Source organism: Eptatretus burgeri, chromosome 5 (genome assembly GCF_056783735.1).
Source record: "Eptatretus burgeri isolate ZD-2024b chromosome 5, Ebu_testis_v1, whole genome shotgun sequence".
Classification (NCBI taxonomy): Eukaryota; Metazoa; Chordata; class Myxini; order Myxiniformes; family Myxinidae; genus Eptatretus; species Eptatretus burgeri.
In genome coordinates this window covers 82,625,793-82,650,674 of record NC_140965.1, presented here as the reverse complement: position 1 = coordinate 82,650,674, position 24,882 = coordinate 82,625,793, and the positions used below count along the sequence as shown (strand labels likewise).

Genomic DNA, 24,882 nt, shown 5'->3' with positions numbered 1-24,882 from the left:
CGTAGAACTTTTGATAATTTCGGTTGGTGGGCAGGCTCGACAATTCTTCAAACAATCCCAATATACAGTCTGCCAACTCTGATACTAATCCATGTTGTACTAATGTTCATTGTAATGCCACATCACTCTGTAAGTGCCGTATTAACTTTCGATCAAAAAGTTATTATTTGATCAAAGTATCATTATTGAATATGTAAGTCAGCTTGTATGCAAATTTAAAGTATCATTATTGAATATGCAAGTCAGCTTGTATGCAAATTTAAAGTATCATTATTGAATATGCAAGTCAGCTTGTATGCAAATTTACCAGTCATTTCCCTTTCTTTAAGGACAAAATGTTGGAACCACACAACCTTACCATTGCTTGTTGCCAAAGTTATTCACAAGGAATCCATGTGAAGAATTTGCACAATTTTGAGCTTTGTTTCACCAAGCAAATAACTAGAAAATACGTTTTGATGTGAATGCGTCGGTGGATATGCCTCCACCCACATGAGATGTCAACTCTGTTACATTTGATTTCAATTAAAGGTCACATGAGAGAGCAAGTGAAATATAGAAGAGAGGTAAGTACAATTAAAGAGATCAGATTCTTCTCACTCAATTATGGTCTGCAAAATGAATTTCGAAGGGCACATGACGTTTTAAAAATTTAAATCACAATAAAGTGCTTCAAACTCAAAATTGAATGAGTTCATCAATATGTCCAGTTCAAATGTATGGCAAGTTTGTTTGAGATCCCTTCAGTGGTTAACAAGTTATCGTGGTAGTAAAAACTCGATAACTGGCAGATACGTTGACAACTTGAAAATACAATGCCTTTGGCCTTCGGCTGCAGGGTTATACAAATTAACGTCATTGACTCGCCGACATCGTTAAGCTGGTAAAGATGATTTGGACTTGTTACCTTGACAATGCCAGTGCTGTAATTGAAGCCTGCTCATACGCACTCGATTTGAATATGTGGATCTTTCTGCTAAGCACCAACTGCCGCTCCCATTGGAATGCTGTAAACCACGCAAGAAAACCAATAACAAAGTTTGCAGCACAATTTTATTTTGATGAGCAAAATTAACGTTTTATCTCAACTTGAAGGATTGAATGACATGCACTGATGGTAAACCTCACACATCAAATTGAATTGTTGAAATCACTTTTTTGGTTGATCTAGAGTCAAATTATACCTTGTTTTGAAAGAGGGCTTTGTCTGCCACTTTCCCTATTCATGTTGTGAGATTCCTCCCGAGAATGATGATGACATTCTTCCCCACAATTCCTGGAAGGTGTTTCCAAACTCCCACCAGTTTCCGACAGGAGTATATTGCTTGTAGAATCCATAGGCTCCGATGGACTGGCTTCTTCGCTTGCTGCATAACTATGAAGGTGAAAGCCGTCTCTTTCGGCTGATGCCACAGGCTCAATGGATAAGCCACTGTCGGAGACGTCATTGACTCTCCCTGTGAGGATGACACTGCTTTGTTTTCCACAGTTATTTTCGGTGCTACCTTCTGTATCCTGCATCGATGGGGGCTGCGAGATTTCCAGCAAATTATCGGAATCTGAGCTATTGTTGTCCTCTTGACCTCTTTCAGCCTCTGGAATTAAAAAAAAAATTGAGGAAGGTTGAGATGATTGTCGTTCTCAAACACAAAACTTATTACACATGAAACAATAAATTACCTTTTCATGCTTAATTTCATTTTTGTACACAAAATCTGGGCTCATGGAAAAGTGATGTGACAGAGAAGAAAAAGGTAACACACTGACAAGTAGGGCAACAGGAGGATGCAACAATAATGGATTGAACGAGCTGGAAAAAGAGGAGAGAGAGAGAGAGGGAGAGAGAGAGGGAGAGAGTAAGAAATACTAACTTGCGAGGGTCCGGTGGGGTTAATAGGGGTATAAAATTTCAGTGGTAAGAGTAATAGTAGCGGTAGTAGTACAAAAAAAAAAGTTACCTGCTGAAACTTCTGAAACTGTTGAATGCTTTTCATGTTCAAAACCAATCCGAACCTCCTTCGGCACAGCATCGTTGAGAACCTGCTGGTATTCACAACGCCACATCTAGAAATACAGGCATTGATGCAAGATTAGACAAATAGTTTTTCCCAAAACCTCCACCTGCAGATTAAGTAAAGACCAATGTAGAAGAGCAATAACAAAAAGCTTCAGGGCTCATTCAAAGTATGGTTACAACACAGGCCTACGATGATAAAATTTGGTTAAAAAAAGGAAGACTTCCAAAAAAATATAAATTTGACCTTAATATGCGTTCATTTGAGTGTGGCGAAAGCAATCAAGATGGGAAGTCACTTCCAGTGACAAAGTGAATGAGCATGTAGTTCTCAGTTGAGTCAATACATTGCAAACACTGCCTTGCTGTTTACACAATTTTTATTTTTGTATACCTAGTCGAGGCTCGTGTGAGAGCTAACACACAACACACAGCAAGGGGGGGGGGCATGAGACAAGAGGGGCGGGAGTGGTAAGGACAAAACAGTGGGGAACAGAGACATTAGATCTGTGGAAGGGAGAGGGATGGGGTGGGGAACATGGGGAAGACAAGATGGACATTACAGGGACTTTCAGGAAGGAAAGCAGGGAATTTGAAGATGGGCTTGGGGTTGGATTAATGTGGGTAGAAAAGATCGAGGATTTGGATGGGGAATGATTGCAAATGTCATGAAAAGTATCAGGGTTAAACGAGGTCTCACGAGAAGTACCTGCAGTACACCATCAGCGTGGCCGGTCACCACCTTGTTGTCAGTATCCCACTCTTCAATCTCGGCGAAACAACAACATAAGATAGGGGGGCCCAGGGCACAGCTCGCCCATGCGAGAGGCTCCCCATTGATGCTCCACAGGAAAACGTCACTCCCAGCACAAGTCACAATTTTCCCCTGCTCACCACACGCACACAGCGACATGACTGCTGGATATAACGCTGACTTGACCGATGCAGTCAAAGCCGACGTGATTACAGCCAGTGTGTAAAATGCGCTTTTGTGAGTTCATCAATCGGAGCCTGCTGAGACTCAGAACAGCCGTCACATCATCACTCACCGTTAGCTCACTGACACAGACAGCGGAGACAGGGGCCGTGTGCCCTCGCAGCTGTGTGAGAAAACGGGGCGAGTTCATGTCCCAAAGGATGCATGTGCAGTCCCGAGAGCCGCTTACGAGCAGGTGGAAAACTTGAGATACTGCCAAACATGTCACAGCAGCTGTATGACCGTGCAAAACCTGGCAAGTAGGGGGTTTAACATGACACCATCAAGGTTTATTCACAGTCAGCAATTTCTAGCTTTATAGATCTATTTACTCAAATTCTATTACATTTACTGGTTTTGTTGATGCAACTAAAAGTTTCAAACCAACATTCACCCCTTGGAGTGACAGTATTTATTTTGTTGAAGAATGACTCCTGCGTCCACAAATGAAGAGCATGGTAGAATAGTGGCTAAAGCCTTGTTGTCTTGCCCTTTGATTCCCATGGATGCTCATGTAGACAATTCCCATACCCTACAACAGAGTGAGTCATGATCTCTCTTGGGCAAGCCAGACACCAAATGGGCATCCTTCATCATGAAAAGATGGCACACCTGAGCACCTATCCACATACAAGTCTGTTGTCATCCACAGCCTAATGGAGTACTGCTCTCCTCTCTGGGCTGGCATCCTTGCCTCACATCATGCTAAGTTTGATACTATGGAAACCAAGACTTTCAAGATCTTTGGAATCTACCACGATGAAGCCGAGTCTGTGGGCCTATCACTTCGCCATTGCTGACAGGACAGTGGTCTCTCTGTTATGTCTTCTACTGCCTCCTTTCTGGCACCTTGTGCCATCTTCGCGATTTATCCCCTCCCAGGTATCTGCACAACATACGTGGTCCACAAGCAACCTCCTCCTCGTGAAACTGTCAATATTCAGAAGCACTGCTCACCTCCAATCATTTGTTCCTCTTTTTCCTACGTGTGGAACCAACTTCCACATCCACTTCAATCTCATTCTTCCCTCCAGGTCTTCAAGACAGGTGTTCACCACCATCTCAGATAATCCCCCATCCAAAACTATGATCTTTTTGACACCCGCTAAAACACCCCCCCCTCCCATCCCTTCCAAAATGTTGCTTATTCTGTAACCATCTTGTCCACCCCCTGTATTCTCCCCTACCCTTCATCGTTACTCACATCCCTTGTATGTCCATCTCCGTCTATTTTTCCCCTCTGCCCTGCTGTTGGTTTTTCCCCCTTCCCCTACTGCTGTTCCATTTCTTACGTTGCATCCTAATCCATTGTGCTCGAGCTCTTCCCCAAGGCTTGATAATGTATACAACCCCCCCCCCAAAAAAAAACCAACCTGTTCGGGGAAGGGGCGTGGGGTTTGGGGGGGGGGAGAGGAGGGGAGGTGGAAACAATATCTAATTTCACAACCATCACATGGTGACCGCTTTCGCTGTGGTACCTGTTTGAGCTTTAAGCTGGGTTTGTGGTCACGTTGCACACAAATCTCAAAGATGCACAGCACTGTGGCCGTGCCACCACAGATGATCGTACGTGCTGACGGGCAGACTGCGCACAGCAGTGGTCCCCAATCCCACAAGCATTCGAAAACCGCCAACACCTAGCATCAAGAGAGTCGAATATTCCATTGCAATAGAAAGGAATAGGTGAGGACAAATTAAACAATGTAGTATTTTGTTGGCATGAGACAAAAGCAAGGTTAGAAGTGTTAAGTGGCACACCTTGTCAGACTCGTATTGTGATATGTGGCAGCTGAGATCGGCGAAGCCCCAAGCAAGGCTTCTCTGGTAGGCCGGAGGTATGAGGACCTTATGTTGTTCCACGGCAAGAACACCACGCTCAGAGCTCACAATCTGACCCACGGGTCCATGCAGCTCTGCAATCATCATGAAGAGAGCACAAGAAGTGCGGATGGATTGAGAGAGATGGGATGAATGAACCAAAACAATAAAATGACTGCATGTTGCATGGTTGTGCGGTGCAAATTTGAACAGAATACAGTTTAAGATTGGTGGCTTAACCTTTGGACAGAACATTACTATTACCAGAATACTTTTTAATGAGAAGTTGCCCAAATGAAGCATCTTGGTGTTGGATTATGTTGTGAATTGCAGATGGCTGTCCCATTTCCAACAAAAACAAAGCTATAAAAAGATTGCATCAAAAATGCTACCAATGGGATTATATTTGGGTCTGTCTGTCTGTCTCTTGTGAAATCGAAGATTTTTCCAAGTTTATTGGTTTGTTGCATGTATGATTACCTCCGTCATCGAAGGTGAAGGAGGTTATGTTTTCACCCGTGTGTGTGTGTGTGTGTGTGTGTGTGTGTGTGTGTGTGTGTGTGTGTGTGTGTGTGTGTGTGTGTGTGTGTGTGTGTGTGTGTGTGCAGGAAATCTCAAAAAGTTGTTATACAAAAACTTATGTACTTATATCACTGATGAAAACTTATATACTTATACGAAAACATACTAATGCTATACAAAACTTGGTGGACAGGTTGGGTGTACGGTAAGGACTAATTGATTTGATTTTGGTGAAGATCCAAATCTGGATATGGATACGCGAATTATTATTTTTTTTAAGTGATTCTTCAAAATTGAGAGATCGGGCCAAAAACGAGACAAGCATGATATTTCAAAAATGTTTTGGGCCCGATATGTTCTCGTGGATCAGGCATTATGTGGCGGAGGTATGCGCTCGACCGAGTGCCCTTCGAGTTCTGTTTGTTTTTATGTTTGTCACCTAAAGGTCACAATTTTAAACCAATCTTCATGAAACTTCACCACATGGTAGAGCTCTTCAGAAGCAAGCCTGTTGTTTTTGTGGTCAAAAGTTCAACATAAACCTAAAGGCCCAGTCACACCTTGACGTTTTAGCCAGCTTATGCCGATTTTTGGGAAATTTGTCTAAAACGCTGGTACACGTTGAATACATTATGGGTAAGTTTTGATAACATTGAGAGCATGCTGAAAAACACTGCCATACGTCGTTGTACGCTGGCATTAAACGTTGTACTTTTCGGTTGTCCTCAAATTTTCCATGCTTGAAATTTTAAGACTTATGCCAGCGTATGACTCACACGTTCTGCATAACGCTGGCCATAAGTTGTAGGCACGTCACGCGATCGTTGGCACATGTCGACACACGTTACTTGTAAGTTATTCATAAGTCAAAACACGTCGAGGTAATGTTTAGCGTACCTGAAACTTATTTCTAACCTATGAGTAACGTGTTGTACTCACGTTACGCGATCGGTGACACACATCGACACACGTTACTTGTAAGGTGCTCATAAGTCAAAACACATCAAGGTAATGGTTAGCGTCAGTGTTCCAGACTTCCTGGTTTTATTTTATTTTATTTTTTCTTCCTTCCTTTGGTATGATGGTGATTTTGACACTTCGATTTCTAGTGCGGTTATAATATAATATAATTAATAGGCTGCCGCTCAACGATTTAAATCATAACCGCACTGTACACTGAACACCGTCATACCGAAGAAAAAAAAACCGGGAGTCTGGAACACTGACGCTAACCATTACCTTGACGTGTTTCGACTTATGAGCACCTTACAAGTAACGTGTGTCGACGTGTGTCAACGATCGCATATCGTGCGTACAACTTATTCCCATCGCATGCGGAGCGTGTGTCATACGGCAAGTACGTCGTAAAATTTTCAACATGTTTAAAATTACAAGACTTACTCCATTTAATACGATATCCATTAGTATGATAGCGTACTTTAGCGTTCTATTCACGTATACCAAACTTACCCATACCGTATTCGACGTGCGCCAACGTTTTAGACGCATTTTTCAGAGGTCGGCATACGCTGGCAAGATCGCCAAGGTGTGCCTGCGGTGTTGACACTTCCATTTCTGCGGCGGTTATGATTTGAATCGTTGTGCGGCAGCCTTTTCATAACCTACGCCACGTCATTGTCGGCGATGCGTGCAGCGCGCTATGCATAAGTTAGACTATCGTTGGGCATAGGTTGTGAAGGCCGACAACAGGTTCAGCATTCGTTGGTTGAAGTTATCGAAACACAACGAAACGTTCTGTGTCCGTTACTAATACGTTATGCAAAAGACCAAGTCGTTATGAATACATCCGAATCTTTAAAAAAAAAACATCAAAAGTTCAACGTAAGCCAGCGTTTTACATACATTTTAATACGTTGCTATTGCTGGCTAAAACGTCAAGGTGTGACTGGGTCTTAAGGTCAACAAATATGACGAATTTCTAAAATCCTCAATTTTCATCCAATTGACTGGTAATTTGAAAAGGATTTGCATATCAGGTCACTGAATTCAACCACCAATTATTTCTGAGGTCATCATAGGCCACACACATATCGAAAATTGTCAATTTTTTTTTTGCCAAAGCCTTTTGAACTGCTTTCATCATGAAGGGAATGTTTTTTTTGAGAGATGTTGTCACTCGAGACGAGATGTGGATCCACCATTATGAGCCAGAGAGCAAACGCCAGAGTATGGAGTGGAAACGTCTGACATCACCAGTCAAAAATAAGTTCAAAAGTCAACCATTGCCTGGAAAAGTGTTGTTCACACTTTTCTGGGACTCACAAGGACCAATTTTGGAACACGATCAGGAGGGAGGCCAAAAGTAAACAGTATACTTTATTGTGAAATGTTCCAGGACCAGTTGAAACCAGCTATTCGATGGAAACGCCGAGGGCTACTGTCAAAAGGTGTTGCATGACAATGCCCGTCCACACACTGCTGGCCATACTGTGAAAACCCTCCGGCGATTTAACTTTGAGGTGTTGGAGCATCATCCGCATCGTCCTGACCTGGCCCCTATGCACTTTCACCTGTTTGGTCCATTCAAAAACGCTTTAAGAGGCCGCCACTTGGCCTGTGACCAATATATACACACCAATACATATATACATACATACACACAGTAGTAACAGACTCTATCTCCCCAAGGCCAGGCCACACGAGACCGCTGGAGCTGAACTCCCAAGACACCGAACAGAGGCGTTCCACACTCGTGACTAGTTCACGGTGCGGTGGGGTTTTAATTTATTTTTTGGTAAAATGGTCCAGGCTCATGAAAGAGTTAAAACATAATTGAATGGAACATAATGGAAAGAGGGAAACACCAACAGCAGAGTAGAGGTGAGTGAAATCACAGGGAGAGGGAGAAAGATATGAGGTGAACAAGCTGCACACAAGCTGCAACAAAGCAAAAAGAGGAAGAAGAAAGTGGAGATGAAACAAAGAAGGACCAAACAAACTGACAAATGAAAATAAGTGAGGGAGAGGATGGTGGGGGAGGGGGAGAGGGGAGGGGCAGAAGGAATCACAATAACCTGGAAAAAGGGAGTGCATGGGAATGGGGTAATTTAGGGGAAGAACAGATCATGAGTATGGATGGGGGATGACCTGAGGTAATGGTGAACAGCTATCCCGAAGCCTTGGAGGGAAGAATGGGACCATCACACAGACTGGGGTAGTTGGTTCCACAGGCGAGGGAAAAGAGGAACAAACGAGTGGAGGTAAACAGTGAGCCTGGATTTTGTGAGGACCACACCGCCTCCCCTTTATTGTAGGTAATGTTGATTTGTGCTGTAGAACATCATCAATGTACCAGACTCTGATACAGTGTCGGTGCTGCCAAAACAGTCTCTTTGCAAGCAGTATAGTGTGAGGTTTGCTGTTGCCTTCCCAGCAGTAGTTATGGTAAGAATTTGTGATTTTGTTCACGGTGCTGGCTATAACTCGCCTACTCTTCGCAAAAGACACCGTGGGATCTTTAACATCCACCAACGACCAGTGTGGGCGGATAGATCCTCTGGCTTAACATCGGTCTAATGGACGGCGCACTCCTTGATGAATCACTCTGCCTACGAAACACAAGAATTACAGTTTATATCTGGATCAGAATTCAAATCCATGCAAGACAACTCAGAGGTGAGTCCATGTACCTATAGGCTAACCTGCCAGCCCTGTGACGTAGATACTCTGGCCAAATTCAAAACTACTACCCTCATGTGCCAGGGCATTGCATCAGTGGTACAGCCACATATCAGTGACGATGCACCAGCAGGTAGAACCAATGATTGAGTCCTCAACAAATATGTTTTCAATAATGAAGGCAACTCTTTCTTTTCAATATTTGTCATGTTTTGTCACTTGGAAACACTCATAAACATGTAATTTCAAGTCCCCCCCCCCCATGCCTACCTCTCTCCCTTCCTCAAAGAAGAAAAATTAACGGAACGGGTGTGTTGAACAGACGACCGGATATTATTGTCCCAGAGTCTTGCATGAACACAATTGGAGAATTTTTTATGAAAAGGAAATTCGGAAAACAAAAGTATTCGGCAGTGTGAACCTGTAATCAAGTTAATTTACAACCATCTTTCCATTCATAGACTTGAGAATCATCCATCCACTCGAGTATGGATTTTATAAACTAGGATCACACTGCTGCTGATGTACTAGCTGCACATAATTGGATCGGGAATGTGTACTCCAAGATGCAGTACCCCCTCCCCCTGACGAAAATGTTAAAATCAGAACACGATTACCCAATATTTTTTATTTAGTACACACCTTTTAACTGGAGCTGCTTCAACACGAAAGGAACGTGCTGTTGGTGAAAGTATATGCCGCCTCTGCTTTCACAGACATGTTTCATCGGATGAGGTTTCTTAAACAACTGCAAAACGGAAAAGGAATCCATCGGTGTTGCGCATCATGACCGTACGATGTGCAAACAGATTTGTTTCATCATGACAGCAGACAATAAAATAAAAGTTAAGTTCAGCAGAAGAAGCAAAAAGTCGGAACATTGTCGATCGGACCTGCGTGGGGATCTGCCCAAAGTTGTTTATAAAGCCAATAGTAGCTGTGAGCTGCAACTGATCTTGGATGTTGTGCAGATCCACACTTCCCTCATAAAAAAGGGGGTGGAACACATTAGCAGCAGGAACAGAGTCTGGTCCACGTTGCTTGTATCCAAAGATGAGGTCAATCCAGCGGTGGAGATTGCTGCTTACGTAATCGCACTCCAGAGCCTGTCAGGATTCGCACGAGAGATGGTTTGAAAAGCAAAAAAAAACAAAAAACGGGGAGGAGGTGGTACGCCACTGAAACAAAACGATTTAGTCATTGCCATAATTAAGCTTCACCATTAACCAATAACTGTCACATGACTCCATACAGTCCTATCAGAAAGTAATCACACCCCTTGACTTTTTCACATTTTGTTGCGTCACAGCCTGAATTTAAAATGGATTAAATTTTATTTTTTTTGTTTCCGATCTACACAAAATACCCCATAATTACAAAGTGAAAACATGGTTTTCGAAATGTCTACAAATTAATTAAAAATGAAAACCTGAAATGTCTTGCATCATCAATAAGTATTCAACCCACTGAGTCAATACTTAGTGGAAGCGCCTTCAGCTGCAATTGCAGCTTCGAGTCTTCTTGGGTATGTCTATCATTTTTGCACATCTGGAGTTGGGGATTTTCTCCTATTCTTCCTTGCAGATTTGCTCAAGCTTTGTCAAGTGGGATGGGGAGCATCAGTGAACAGCAATCTTCAAGACTTTGCACAGATTCTCAATGGGATTCAAGTCTGGGCTTTGGAATGGCTTCAGAAGAAGAATGTGAAAATCCTTGAGTGGCCCAGCCAGTGTTACTATGGCTTATGCTTGGGGTCATTGTTCTGTTGGAACATAAATCTTCACCGCAGTCTTACGTCTTTTGCACTCTGAAGCAGGTTTTTCTCAAGGATTTACCTGTATTTGGCCCCATGCATTGTTCCTTCATTCCTTACAAGTTTTCCAGTCTCTGCCACTGAAAAGTATCCCCAAAGCATGAGGTTGCCACCACCATGTTTCACGGTAGGGATGGTGTGAGATGGGTGATGAGCTGTGCTCGGCTTCCACCAGACGTAGCGCTTTGCATTCGGGCTAAAGAGTTCAATTATCATCTCATCAGACCACAGAATCATTTGCCTCATGCTCTCAATCTATCACATGCCTTTTTGCAAACTACAGGCATGCTGTCATGTGCCTTTTTCTCAGGAATGGCTTTCATCTGGCCACTCTCCCATAAAGTCTCGACGTGTGAAGTGCTGCAGAGACTGTAGTCCTTCCGGCAAGTTCTCCCATCTCAGCCAAGGAACTCTATAGTTCTGTCAGAGTGGTCATTGGGTTATTGGTCACCTCCCTGACCAAGGTCCTTCTTACCCAGTTGCTCAGTTTGGTTGGACGGCCAGCTCTATGAAGAGTCTGGGTAGTTACCCTCGCCGAAGAAGAGTGTATTGCATTTGGGTCTGTTTGTTTGTCTGTTTGTCCACACAGAACTTTAATGTTTTTCTCTGCAACCGCTTGTCAGATTGAGATGAAATTTTCACCGTATGAGCGACTACTCATGTGGAATGTATTATTGATTATTATGGCGTCATAGGTCACGTGGTGTGGCAGCCATGTTAGAAAAACGGGGAAAAATTTGGACCTCTGTATCTCTGAAACTGCACCAAGGAAAATTTGAAACTTGGCACATGGCAAGTACTCGTCATGGAGAATAAATGTGATTTTTTAATGACATCATCGGTGCCTTCGTTAAGACGTCACAATTGCATATGTAGAATGCTACATCTGATCAGTATGAACATTTTTGAGGGTCATCTAGGGATAAAATGGTCGACAGAAAAAATATTGATGACATCATCGGTCACGTGATTCAGCAACCATATTGTTTTTTGTTTTTTTAAACCTTCAAAAACTTTTTTCTCTGAAGTGGCTAAACAGATTGAGGCACAACTTTACACATGTGACCGCCTAAACATGAGGAACAAAAGTTTCTCACATATGACGTCATCGGTCATGTTTTGGCAGCCATACTGGATTTACCTGAAAACCTTTAAAAAATCTTCTTCTCCAGAACAGCTGGACAGATCGAGGGGAAACTTCACACAAATGTTCCCCAAGCCTTGAGGATACCAGGGTATTCATGAATAATTGATGTCACATGGTCTGGCAGCAACAATGGATTGCAGAAAAATAGTAAATAATGTTTCTCAAGAACCACTTAAACAATCGACGTAAAACTTCACATTTATGATCAACTCGTTATAGGGAATACATGTTATAAATTTCAACTTGATTGGACGCATGGTTTGGCATCCAGAATTATTTAATTTTTGATATGGGTTCTTTTTTTTGAATAAGGCTCACTTGGCTGTGCCTGGATGGGTTTGAGGGGAGAGGAGTAGCATCTGAAATGTGAATCCTATCCAGGTTCCTCATGACTTCATCTTTGCTTTTTATTTGTTTGTGTTCCTCCTGATTACTCCAATGCAGGACTGTACCTATTTGGTGTTCCATTTGATATGAATTGAATTTATTTCAATCTCAATCTAAATTCAATTGAATAATGAATAATAATAAAACTAGAAGGGCACTCGGTAGAGCGCATAACTCCGCCACGCAATGCCTGATCCACGAGAGCATATCGGGCCCAATACATTTTTGAAATATTCTATATAATCGCCTTTGGCCCTATCTCTCAATGGTGAAGAATCACTTAAAAATTATCAGATCCAGATCTTCACCAAAATTTAATGAATTCTTTATCACACACCCAACCTGTCCACAAAATTTCATCTGAATTCATTCACAACTTTTTGAAATATCCTGCATTCAAAGAAACAAACAAACAGACAGACAAACAAGGAGACAGAAAGGGGTGAAAACGTAACCTTTCACGTTCGGTCGCAGAGATAAAAACATCATGGGACAGGGTCAGGTGTCCGATCAAAGCAGGGTTGCATCAAAGCGTGATGTCTTGGTATCCAGTCATCACTGATAGCAGGAATAAAGTGGTAGTTCTAATTGTCTCATTAATTACGTAACACACCAGTACACAAACGCCACACAAAAGCAGTCCTGGCGAAGGTCTGCAATCTCTGCTTACTTCTTTTCTTGTTCTTCTTTCCATTTCCTAATGATGGAGCTCACTGTGCTCTTGGAAACATTCAACACTCCAGAAATTATTTTATACCCTTCCGCAGGTCTATGCCTCCTCACAATTATATCACGGAGTTCTAGGGATAGTTTCTTGGACTTCATGGTGGAATTTCTGCTCTGACATGCACCGTCAACTGTGGGATCTTATATAGAAAGGTGTTTCATTCTCAATCATGTGGCCAATTCAATTGTTTGAACAGGTGGACTCAAATCAAGTTGAGATATCTCAAGGATGATCAAAGGAAATTGGATGCACCTGAGCTTAATATGGAGAGTCATAACAATGGGGATGAATACTTATTGACGCAAGACATTTTAGCTTCTCATTTTTAATTAATTTGTAAACATTTCGAAAAAAAACATTTTAAAACTTTGTCATTATGGGGGTATTTTGTGGAGACCAGTGACAAAAAATTTACATTTAATCCATTTTAAATTGAGGCTGTAACGCAACAAAATGTGAACAAGTCAAGGGGTGTGAATACTTTCTGAAGGCAATGTAGGTCACGTTTAGGTGAAAAACGCAGATTCCTTCCTTTTTACTGCAACAACAAAGACAAATGTCAATACCAGCCTACAGTCTCTGAGGTTCATGAATTGGTTTCCACATGCATTATATAAAGGACAGGGGCACTTAAAATGTCATTGTGCCGTTGCATGAAGATAATCGTCAAGACACGGAAAAACAAAACAAAACATGTACTTTGAACCTAAGCTCCCAACATCCTGAGACAATTGCTTGGTAGAAAAGCAAATGCACTGTATTTTTTGCACATTTAAAAAGAGACTTGTCTCTCGAGGAAGCATCAGAGAGCTCAGCGATAATGGGCGTTACCTGACGATGAACGCAGATGAACTTGTGAACGTCCCCCTTAGCCCAGGGTGGAAGCACCACATCTGCCAGTCGTGTACCGTTTTGTTTGCAGCCTGTGCAGTAAGACACAAATCAAACCAGATGTGTGCAGTAAAACAAATTTGCATGATCACAGATCAAATCAGTGATCATGCAAAGAGTGTGGGGTAAAAAAAAAATATTATTTAGAAAAATGGATAAGGGAGATCCATTACCATTCTCTGCAAGTGCACATCTATTTTTTACATTCGCACATATGATGAAATACACAACTCCTCCCCACCCAGACTGTATCTTCCATATATGCTGCTCTCCCCTGACCCCAAACCTCCTCCTCAACTTGTCCCATTCCTCTCCCCTCTCTCACACACTCTTGGCCTCCTTCCTCTCTCTTCTAACATCCTCCCATCTCCTCTTCTCAATTTAGTGCCCTGCCCCACCCTCAAACCCCAATGTACACATAAGATGTCTACTAAGTAAACTTCTAGTGAGCTGTCAGTTCACCAACTTTTATTTGATCCTGGAATGCAGAAATACAAACCCAAATTAAAGTTGTTGTCATTGCGGAGGAATTCGGGGAGGTAGAAAAACTCGGGAATGAGCTCTTTAACATCAGCCATGTTATTGCAGGAAGCCGAAAGCCAGGTGTCACGTATGCTGTGAAACATGCGGTCAGCCAGGTCGAAGTGACCTCCCTGCAATGGGACAGCCCAGGTAGAGAACTCCAACCACAAGGCCAGAACACACAAAGGTACTCGAATCTTTGCACTTCACATCCACCGACACATGCATCACTGCAGATTTCATCACAACGCTCCATACACATTCATCTCCAGCTGGAAAATGCTAATGGTCTGGTCAAACTCCAGCATGAGTGTCGCAGCGAAGTAATGTGGTGTATCTCATCAATTTGGACAGAAATAATAAGCATATTTGACAAAACTAGAGTTATATTTGCAAACCGGTCATAGCCTTCAAGGTGAAAGGTTCAAATCGAGCACCTGTAGACGCAGGAAGGTCTGAGCAAAAGGCTCCATCCGTACGAGGTAGAATGCCACAATCATTGCAGAAGAATAGTGTGTTCCATAGTGATAGGCCGAAGTGTCACCTGAGTGACAACAGCACAAAGCCAACGTGGACACAAGACATATCTGATGTTAAAATAGATGAACGGCAGAATATGAGCATAAAAGAGAAATGAAAGAAACTCATTTTCAAAATGCTGTGAAAGCAAATTGGCTACCCTGCCAAGGTTGCTGCTCACCATGGGGGTCTTCCCATTCCTGAAACCGTTTCACAAACTGCTGCAGCCGCCTCTCCGTCTGTGCACCCATGGGCTTGGAGAGGTCACGAAAGGTTGCCGGATCTTTCAGATTCAGTTCCTGCACGGACCAAAGGATGTTAAAACATGACACATCAGCATGATAGAGATTATTTTGAATCAAATCAGATTGGCCTTGCATGGTGGAGTCAAACATTCATGGGAACCAAAGGGTTTGGTTCATCGAATGGCAAAAGCCACTTTTCATCCCTCTTCTCTCCATTATTCTGGCTAATGGCAATCTTCCATCATTCCAAGTCATTCTTCGAAAAGTCAGACCGACTTGCAACCTGCTAGGCCTTTCTTTGGAACTCAATGGAGTAGCTATTGCATCACATCAGCCTTTTCTGAATCACGTCTGCCTTTCCTGGATGCCGTGGAATCTAATGTGACGAGGCCAAAGCACAACGCCTGCTGTTCCCTTATTGTGGACATATTTTTAGCTTATCTGTAATTTAAATTGGAGATGAGGTATTGTCATTGGGCACCGTCCATCTCCTATTTTGACTTCATCGGCCAAAACCACTGGCCGATCTGGCTGAAATTTGGCAGCAATGTTCCTCTCCTGACTGGTAACAGGGATTGCAAAACTCGTTCTGGTCACATGGTTTTAAGTAGATCAAAATGGCAAGCTTAGTAAATTTAATCAAAAATCTTATTCTCCAGATCCACCAGCCAGAATGCAAACAAATTGGGGTTACAACATTAGGCCAGGGCCCAGATGAGCGACAGGTCCAGTGGTCCTTTTTTTATTATGTTATTCGTGCGTGATGGCTCCAATATGAGCCTTAAATACTGTTTAAAAAAAAAAAAAACACACACACACACACACACACACACACACACACACACACACACACACACACACACACACACACACACACACACACACACACACACCTCCGAAAGGAACATACCACAAATCCTTCCATCTACTTTCTCACCAATCCTTTTGAAGAGGTTTCGAACTCAAACTCTTGGGTGTCACTTTCAGCCATGATCTCTATTGGGCAAGCCACATTTAGTGGGGGGGGGGGGGGGGAGTGGTCCTAGACAATGGGCCCATAGGACTTTCATGATGAGAAGTTGCCACCTATTTAGATATGTTCTACATCTGTCTCGGAACACGAAAATTGATGTTGCCAATTTTGGAGTTGTGTCAAATAGCGGCCATTTTGAATTCCAAAATTGCTGCCATGATCATGCTGTTTTCTTCAATGAATACAATTATTGCTCATATTTTAAAAATAATATCAAAATTTTATCCCATAATGTGAGTGAACATGAATAGGAGAGACATTATGATTTATTGTATGCATATTTAAAATAATTATAAGGTCATTTTGAATTTCAAAATGGCCACCATTTCAAATGAGCTGTTTATAAATGTAAATATTCTTCTAAATCCATTGAAATAGAATATTTTTTTCTTACTTCAAAGAAACTTTGGGATGCTACTTCTAACAGACAATAATATATTAAATAAATTGGCCCTTTTGAGTATCCGTAACAAATAATTAACGATGGAGAGCAGCATCTGGGTTTACCTGCTGCCTCTACTACACCCATAAGCACATGGCATTGGACAGAAGTTTCTGCTGTTTTGTTATGCAAAGTGATCAAAGCATATATTGTTACTAAGGTAAGTTTAAGTTACAGTACTTGTTTTTAAATTGTGCTTACATGTCCAGAAAGCTTTGAAAATATATCAGCAAAAAGTTTAAAGAAAGGCTTTTATAAGAAGCTAATGAATTAATGTGGAAAGCTTATCACCCATAGGCCTATATCATCCATTATAACCATTGGCAAAGTTGTAACAATAGACTGAAATATATAAACATAAAATGTCTGTACATATCTTCCCTCAATAGTATTCTAAACAAATTGTATTTTTATAAAACACGGCAACAACGCCAACAAGGTGTCAACAATGCTAACGAATTGATAATTACGGAAAGCCGTATGGGATACTCTGGATAACTTTTAAATTAAAATGTATCTCTATTAAAACACAGTATGCTAATATGTAGAAATACTTCCAATCAGTGCCCCACATAACCACACATGGACACATAAACACTACCCCAGTACACATATTATGAATTTATGTTTTTTTTTTCTTGTGAAGTGACCCACCTTGGAGCAAACCTTTAAATTACTGTGTGGATGCTTTGAACCACCCGGTGCGAAGTGTACGACATGCACATGGTATTGGACAGAAGTTTATACTGTAAATAATGTTATAGAAAGTGACCACGACTTATTGTTAGTAAGGTAAGCTGCAGTACTTGTATTTAATTGTGCTTAGATTGTCAAAAAGGTTTTACAAATCGTTTAAAAGAAAGGCTGTAAAAAGAATCTAATTAATGCAGTTTTGTCCTTTTTCTTAATTTTCTAGTGAGCCGACCCACCTTGTAGTAAACCCAACAGTTACTGTGTTGCTAATGGAAAATGGATGCTTTTCGACCACCTAGTGCAAAGACGTCAAGGCAGGAAACAAATTTTTGTCTCTGCATTATCTGTCAGCAAAAGACTGGTGAAGAACTTGTTAAGAGACCAACTTCCCACCAAAATGTTATCGACTTCATCAGAGAACGCGCAGGGTATGGTGATGGTGAATATCCAGAAATTGATCGACGGCTTCGCGATTCAACAGCAGACAGCCTTAAAGCAGTTAACAACTTCTATGCCAAGATGCAGCATCAGAACACATTTCACCGTGACAAATGCAAAAGAGCCAAGGAACGTTTTGAGCAACACGTGTTTCATAAAGCAAATCCCAAATCGGGAAGTTCCCACACTCCTTTGGATCCTTCCAATCCAACCACCAGTGCTTTCACAAGATCAAAGTCAAAACCATACAACAGTGATGTGTGTTTCTTTTGTGATGGTAAATCTACAAAAACCTACCCTTTGTTTAAAGTCCGAACTGATGAAGCTGGCAAAAATCTCCATGAAGCAATAAGAAAGGCAAAAAGTTTGAGAAAAATACCGTTAGGTATCGTTTTTAGATAACACTTGTTACCACAATATTTAAAGGGGGATGGTCCGATTCCATCACATGCAGTTTGCACATTCATTGAATGGCTTTGACCCTCTACCCCACCTGTGAAGTTTCATGCTGGTATTTCAATCGTTTTGACAAGAGAAATAAAAATGTGCATTTGCAAGCCCCATAGAATACTGTGGTTCAACTAATTGGTTGACCAATAGTAAGCAAGTTTTGGCATACAAAATCCAAACTAAACATCTTGCAGCCCGAAAATTTCACAGGGTCAATGAGAAGAATAGCAGCTTTCTTCTCATATTAAAATTTATACCACGTCCGGTTAAATCTGGGGGTCAATGTTAGGATGAAGCTGTTGATCGGACCATGGCCCTTGAATTTTAATGCAATTTGTAACTTTTTGGTGGCCATTTTGAATTTCAGGATGGGTGATATCATATGTAATTTGAACAAAATATTACTTACATTTATTTTGAAGTGTTAACAACAATGAAAACCTATCATTTTGCTTTCAAAATTGAGGTAAAATACTTTCATTGAAACTAACCAAGCGAAAAATAGTGGCAAAACATCGGCCATTTTGAAATCCAAGATGGCTGCCGTCTGCCACACTTCCAAAAATGGCAACATGCGTTTTCATGTACTTTAGTACCTAGATAATGAAAAAAATAGGTGGCACCTTCTCATCATGAAAATCCTACAGGTGTCCACTTGCCCCCCCCCCACTAATTTCAAAATTGGCCTCCAAAGCCGACTGGGCATTCCGCGTTGTGCAAAATCCTTCCTTGGCACACCTGAGCTTCTGTCCACCCACTGGCATAGCGTGAGGGAGGGGGGGGGCAAACGGGGTGGCCGCCCTGAACTGCACTTTTGGGGGGGTGGCTAATTTGTTTTGTTGCATTACAGCACTGTACATGTGGTATCATCTATCACTATCGACACTTCTGAGGACAATTTTTCCGATGCGCATGAAAGCGCAAATGCAGGGAGGGGTTGGAACTGTACAAAGGGCCCCGCTCTCCATTTACTGACCAATGGTTGTGGCCAATGATGTCTCAAAGAGAGAGCGGGCAAAAAAGGAGTGTACGGCATGCTGGGAAACTAAACTCGAAGACGAGAAAACGAGGCTTTCCCGTTTCATTCCAGTTCGCCATTTGCATCTCATTCCTGTGTTCGTGTCTTATTCATTTCTGTGTTCGCCTCTCATTCCTGTGTTCGTAGCTCATTCCAGTTTGCCGTTCCCATCTCATTCCTGTGTTCGCGTCTCATTCCAGTTTACCGTTCTCATCTCATCAGAGGCGTATAAAGAGATGGAGTATTTGGCACCTGGGGTGGGCCTTTCCTTTGCCCCCACCCCCCCCCCCCGAGATCAATAATTTTAAAAGTCAAATGCCCATAAAAAAATCATGTGTGCAAGTAAAATTTCAACCAAATTACAGAACTGTACCTGCAATCAGCAAATTTGAAATAAGAAAATAGATTTTAATTGGTGCAAACCGCTTCAGTATATCTTATGTCCTGCCTCCCATCCGTCCGTCAAAAATGAAGAAGAACCCTTTAATGCACAGTGTTTCATTCGATAATAGTTTGTTGTTGTTTAGTTTTTTTGTGTGTTGTTTATTTTCATCAGGACAGGAAGGTCACCCCACCTGTTGGGGAAATAACCGTCAGTCCCCCACGGAGCCACTTTTTAATCGGTGTAGCTACTTCACTGCACAACTTCCTTCCGACATGGTGCGATCTTTGTTTTTTCTCACATGTTTGACAAAATAATAAAAAAAGGAGGCAGGTACAAAAACAGGAAGTGGGCTGGGGCGATCAACTGGTTATTTATTTATTTATTATTAGTAGTAATGCCCGGCGTTGCTCGGGCTTTCTTGCAAATTTATTGAATAGCTGTTAGCGGTTAGGGTTTAGCGGTTAGGGTTGCAGTTAGGGTTAGGGTTAGCGGTTAGGGTTAGCGTTTGGGTAGCTAACCCTAACACTAACCCAAACCCTAACCCTAACCCAAACAGCTTGGCGTAGCGGAGGTAAACAGCGCCCGGGGCAAAGTGGAAGTTTGCGTCCCCCGTAGGCCTTAAACTTGAGTGGATTTGAATGGAAAATCCCATAAGGGATATCGATTTATCGATTTTTTTCGAATATCGGAAGTGTTATGGAAAAAATTTATAGCCAATGACCTAAGTTGGACCAAAAGCCATAATCGTACCGAATTTGAATGGAATCCGTTGGAGTTTGTGAAAATGCATCAAAACGAATTTTGAGGGGCCTCTTCAGGAAGACAATAATATCATTAGTATATGTGCCAAATCTTGTTTCATTTCATGCAGTAACAAAAATCTGATGGTGGAACAAAGAAAGGGGCGTGCCGAAATATTATTATAGATTATTTAGCCTTATGTTACATGCGTCATTCTTGTTTGGGAACTTGGACTCAAGATTATTTTGGAAAGTGTCAAAACGAATTAACTTTATTACTGAGTCACTGTCTTTATTATGTGGTAAATAATAATATTACATTGTCACTTGCAACTAAATCCATTGTTATATCATCGGGCTGGTATTTCAACTCTCCCAATGGCACCACCACCCCCCGAGCTGTCACCCGGGGTGGACCGCCCTCTCCGCATCCCCATGAGTGTGCCAACGCGTCTCATTCCTGTGTTCAGGAGACGAGTTTGCTTCACTGAAGGCTTGGAAAATATGATCCACACAGTCACAACAACAGCTGAACGCTTATTAGGCCGATGACAATTTCGAAAGGTGAAAAACAAAGATGTAACTGTTTACTTGCAAATGTGCTGTACTTGATTCAATTTGCAATTACATTATTTAATTCGACTTTGTGTTTAATTTACCAATTTGACATCTCGCCTCGAGCGGCACTTTTCCTCGATAGGCTACTGTGTCCACGTACAAAGCTTTCATCTGCAGCTTAATGGAGTACTGCTCTCCCTTCTAGGCTGGCTATCCTGCCTCACATCTTGCTCTGCTTGACACCGTGGAAACAAAGGCTTTCAATATCATTGGAAAGTCTCACAATGAAGCTGAGTTTATGAACCTATCAATTCACCATCATCATCAGTATGATGGCCTATTTGTCTTCTTCTGCCTCATTTATGAACTTGCACCCTCTGCCCTCTCCGTGCTTTGTCCCCCCACCCCCATCCCAACCCACCAGGTATCTGCAAGACACACGTGGTTCACCGGCAACCCCTTCCTTGTGAAACTGCCTCAATCCAGAACCACTGCTCACCTCCACTCATTTATTCCTCTTTTTTAACCACCTGTGAAACCACATACCATACTCTAGTCAATCTCATTCTTCCCTCCAGGTCTTCAAAACAGCTGTTCACCACCATTCAAGTCATCCTCCATCCAAAATCATAATCTTTAGTACACCCGTTAAACCACCCCCACAACCCCCCATCCTCGCAAAAGTTTTGCTTACGTATCCATAATGTCCACCCTTTGTTTTCTTCCTTACCCCTCATCGTTACCTGCATCCCTTGTTTGTCCGTCTCCATCTACTTTCTCCCTCTGCTCTGCTGTTTTCCCCTTTCTTCTGCCGTTCCCTTCGTTATGTTGTCTCCTGATTTGTTCTTCGTCATAAAAGAAACAGCCACTGAGCTTGGGGGGGGGGGGGGCGGGGGGGATTGCATCCCTTCCTGGGTACCAGTGACATCGTAAACAATGACCCGCCTTTCTCACCACACTCAGCAGAGCATTTCCTTGGGAAGAATTTCTTCCTCGACATCATTACCAACCAATGGGGATTTTTCATGCTCTTTTCCTTTAAATGCTGAGCCTCAAACAAGGAAGCAGTACGTACCATTTTAAAAAATCTTTGGTACGACTCAGTCGGGGTTTGAACCACCAACCTCCCAGACCCAGAGCAGCTGCTCTAACCATTACACCACCATAGTTGATGGTATCTGCTTTTTAAAATTTTATTTACTCCATCTCCTCTGGTCTAGCTCCCTCTGTCTCCAGCTCCTTTTATATGCACATGTCCTTCCTATTAACCCCTGACTGGTTAAACCACCAAAATCGCAGATTTGCACCCACCTTCCATTTTTATGCCTCCGCACCAAGGGTGTCGGAGGCATTATGTTTCCGGGTTGTCCGTCCGTCTGTCCGGATTTTCGTTTACGCGATAACTCAAAAAGCGAATTGTAGAATTTCATCAAATTTGGTAAAAAGGTAAAGTAAGACAGGGCAATTAAGTGATTAGATTTTGGGCCAGATGTGATAAAGGTCAAGGGTCAAAGGTCAAGGTCAAACTCTGACATTTTACTGTTTACGCCCTAACTCAAATATTGGACAGAATTTCATCAAACTTGGTACAAAAGTAAAGTTAGACAGGGCAATTAACCGATTAGATTTTGGGCCAGATGTGGTAAAGGTCAAGGGTCAAATATGTCAATACTCAAGTGTTTGTGCAGGAGAGCGGAGGCTGTTGTGCCCGTCGACTGCGCGCAGTCGAATTACTCTAGTTCGACCTGCCTTCTGGAAACAGTAATCACACTTCCATTCACGGCTTCGTAGCCACCATCCCAACAATATATTTTGTACTCCCATTAACCCTATCTAACTCAACGCTCTTGCAGGTTACTGTTCGTTTTCGTTTACTCTCTCTATTTCCCTATCTCTCTCCCTCTCCCCCCCCCCCCTTTTTCCTGCTTGTGCATGTCCTTCCTTGTTGTGTCTATTTGTGGCCCCTTCACTACATTGCTTTTTTACCCTGTCACCTCACCCTCCCATGGCCGTAAAATTTGGTTGCAAAAAAAAAAGGATTTGTTTAAAAATTACTCTTATGTATAAACCAACAAATAACCCAGTTCCACTGAGCTGTTGTAAAGTAATTGGTTTCCAATATAATGTGGAATATTTAGGGAGTTTGACAGCATTATGGCAGGGACCCGTGGAAATTAGCATAATGTAAAATCGGACTCTGCATCATTAACCCCATTCTTCTTCAAGTCCTCAACCCCCCCCCCCCCCCATCTCAGCCCCAAGTCATAAACCACAAGTCAACAAGCCCCACTCACAAGTCCTCAACCTCCCCCTCCCAACCCAAAGGCTTCAATCCCCATCCTGCTTTCAAACCCCGCCCCACCACAACCCCTCCACCCCCAGTACAACCTCCTCCCTCCACCCACACCACAACCAAAAGTCCTCAACCCCCTACCCCCAAAGTCTCAACCTTCCCCCCCAATCCCATCTTTGCTCCCCCCCACCCCTTCTTAACCCCAACTCCCTGTCTTCCCCTCCCCAACCCCCTCATAAAAGTAAAAGTGTATTCTTGTATCGATCACACATTCTTACCTCAGATAGAAAGATATATAGACAGGCAGACAGACAATACAAAAATTCCATAACACAGACATTACACAAGGTCATCCTGACAGATAGATAGATAGGATATACAGACACACACAGTTATATAGATGGATATATAGATAGAATAGGCAGCATAGATAGATATACACACTACTCACATGTGCATGAACAGAAAGTGGAAACATTAGCAGAGATGGTAAGTGACTCACATGTCACAGGTTTCGCCCATTTTGCTTCTAACCTGCTACCTGCCCAAATGCATAGTGCCAACTGCAAAGTTTGGTAGAGGAGGAATAATGGCCTGGGGTTATTTTTCATGGTTCTGGCTAGGCCCCTTAGTTCCAGTGAAGGGAAATCTTAATGCTACAGCATACAATGACATGCTAGATAATTCTGTGCTTCCAACTTTGTGGCAACAATTTGGGGAAGGCCCTTTCCTGTTTCAGCATGACAATGCCCCCATGCACAAAGCGAGGTCCACACAGAAATGGTTTGGCGAGATCGGTGTGGTAGAACTTGACTGGCCTGCACAGAGCCCTGACCTCAACCCCATCGAACACATTTGGGATTAATTGGAACGCCGACTGTGAGCCAGACCTAAATCGCCCAACATCAGTGCAAATTTGTTTGCAAAAAACTCACTAATGCTCGTGGCTGAATGGAAGCAAATCCCTGTAGCAATGTTCCAACATCTCATGGAATGCCTGACTTGAAGAGTGAAGGGAGGCTGTTCTAGCAGCAAAGTGGGGGGGGGGGGGACAACTCCAGATTAATGCCTATGATTTTGGAATGAGATGTTGATGAGCAGGTGTCCACATACTTTTGGCCATGTAGTGTCTCACTCTGGTTTCCAGTTTTTCATGATTTCATTCATTTCTTCTCCTCATCCCAAATTATTTGGGGTATTAGGATGACATGCAAGGCTGTGTGACGTGGGACTTTCAATTCAACTCAAATCAAATGGAAGACCAAATAGGAACAGTCCTGCATTGGAGTAGTCAGAAGGAACCCGAACAAGCAAAAAGCAAAGATGAAGTCATCAGGAGGAACCTGGATAGGATTCACATTTCAGATGCTGCTACTCCACCCTCAAACCCATCCAGAAACAGCCAAGTGAGCCTTATTCAAAAAAAAAAAAAACCCATATCAAAAAACTAAATTAATTCTGGCTGCCAGACCATGTGTCCGATCAAGTTGAAATTAAAAACGTATTCCCCACCACTACTCACATAATTGTGATTTTTGCTAGATCATAGCGATTCAAGAGAAAAAACTTTTCAAAAAGATTTTCATTCAATCCATCATGGCTGCCAGACCAT

At 42.4% G+C, this 24,882-nt stretch overlaps 1 protein-coding gene across 3 annotated transcripts in view; it reads right to left on the bottom strand.

The window, feature by feature from the left end:
* LOC147026839 (WD repeat and FYVE domain-containing protein 3-like) overlaps positions 1-24,882 on the bottom strand; it is a 188,925-nt gene that overhangs the window by 5,585 nt on the left and 158,458 nt on the right. For all 3 annotated transcript variants that reach the window (XM_085882671.1, XM_085882672.1, XM_085882673.1), the window contains 13 exons: positions 15,157-15,274; positions 14,894-15,000; positions 14,434-14,587; positions 13,875-13,966; positions 9,863-10,075; positions 9,612-9,717; positions 4,749-4,903; positions 4,469-4,627; positions 3,064-3,243; positions 2,724-2,900; positions 1,959-2,064; positions 1,185-1,595; positions 908-1,007 (listed from right to left, as the gene is read on the bottom strand). In XM_085882671.1, the coding sequence (XP_085738797.1) occupies positions 908-1,007; positions 1,185-1,595; positions 1,959-2,064; positions 2,724-2,900; positions 3,064-3,243; positions 4,469-4,627; positions 4,749-4,903; positions 9,612-9,717; positions 9,863-10,075; positions 13,875-13,966; positions 14,434-14,587; positions 14,894-15,000; positions 15,157-15,274 (2,078 nt within the window). The remainder of the gene's footprint in view (positions 1-907; positions 1,008-1,184; positions 1,596-1,958; positions 2,065-2,723; positions 2,901-3,063; positions 3,244-4,468; positions 4,628-4,748; positions 4,904-9,611; positions 9,718-9,862; positions 10,076-13,874; positions 13,967-14,433; positions 14,588-14,893; positions 15,001-15,156; positions 15,275-24,882) is intronic.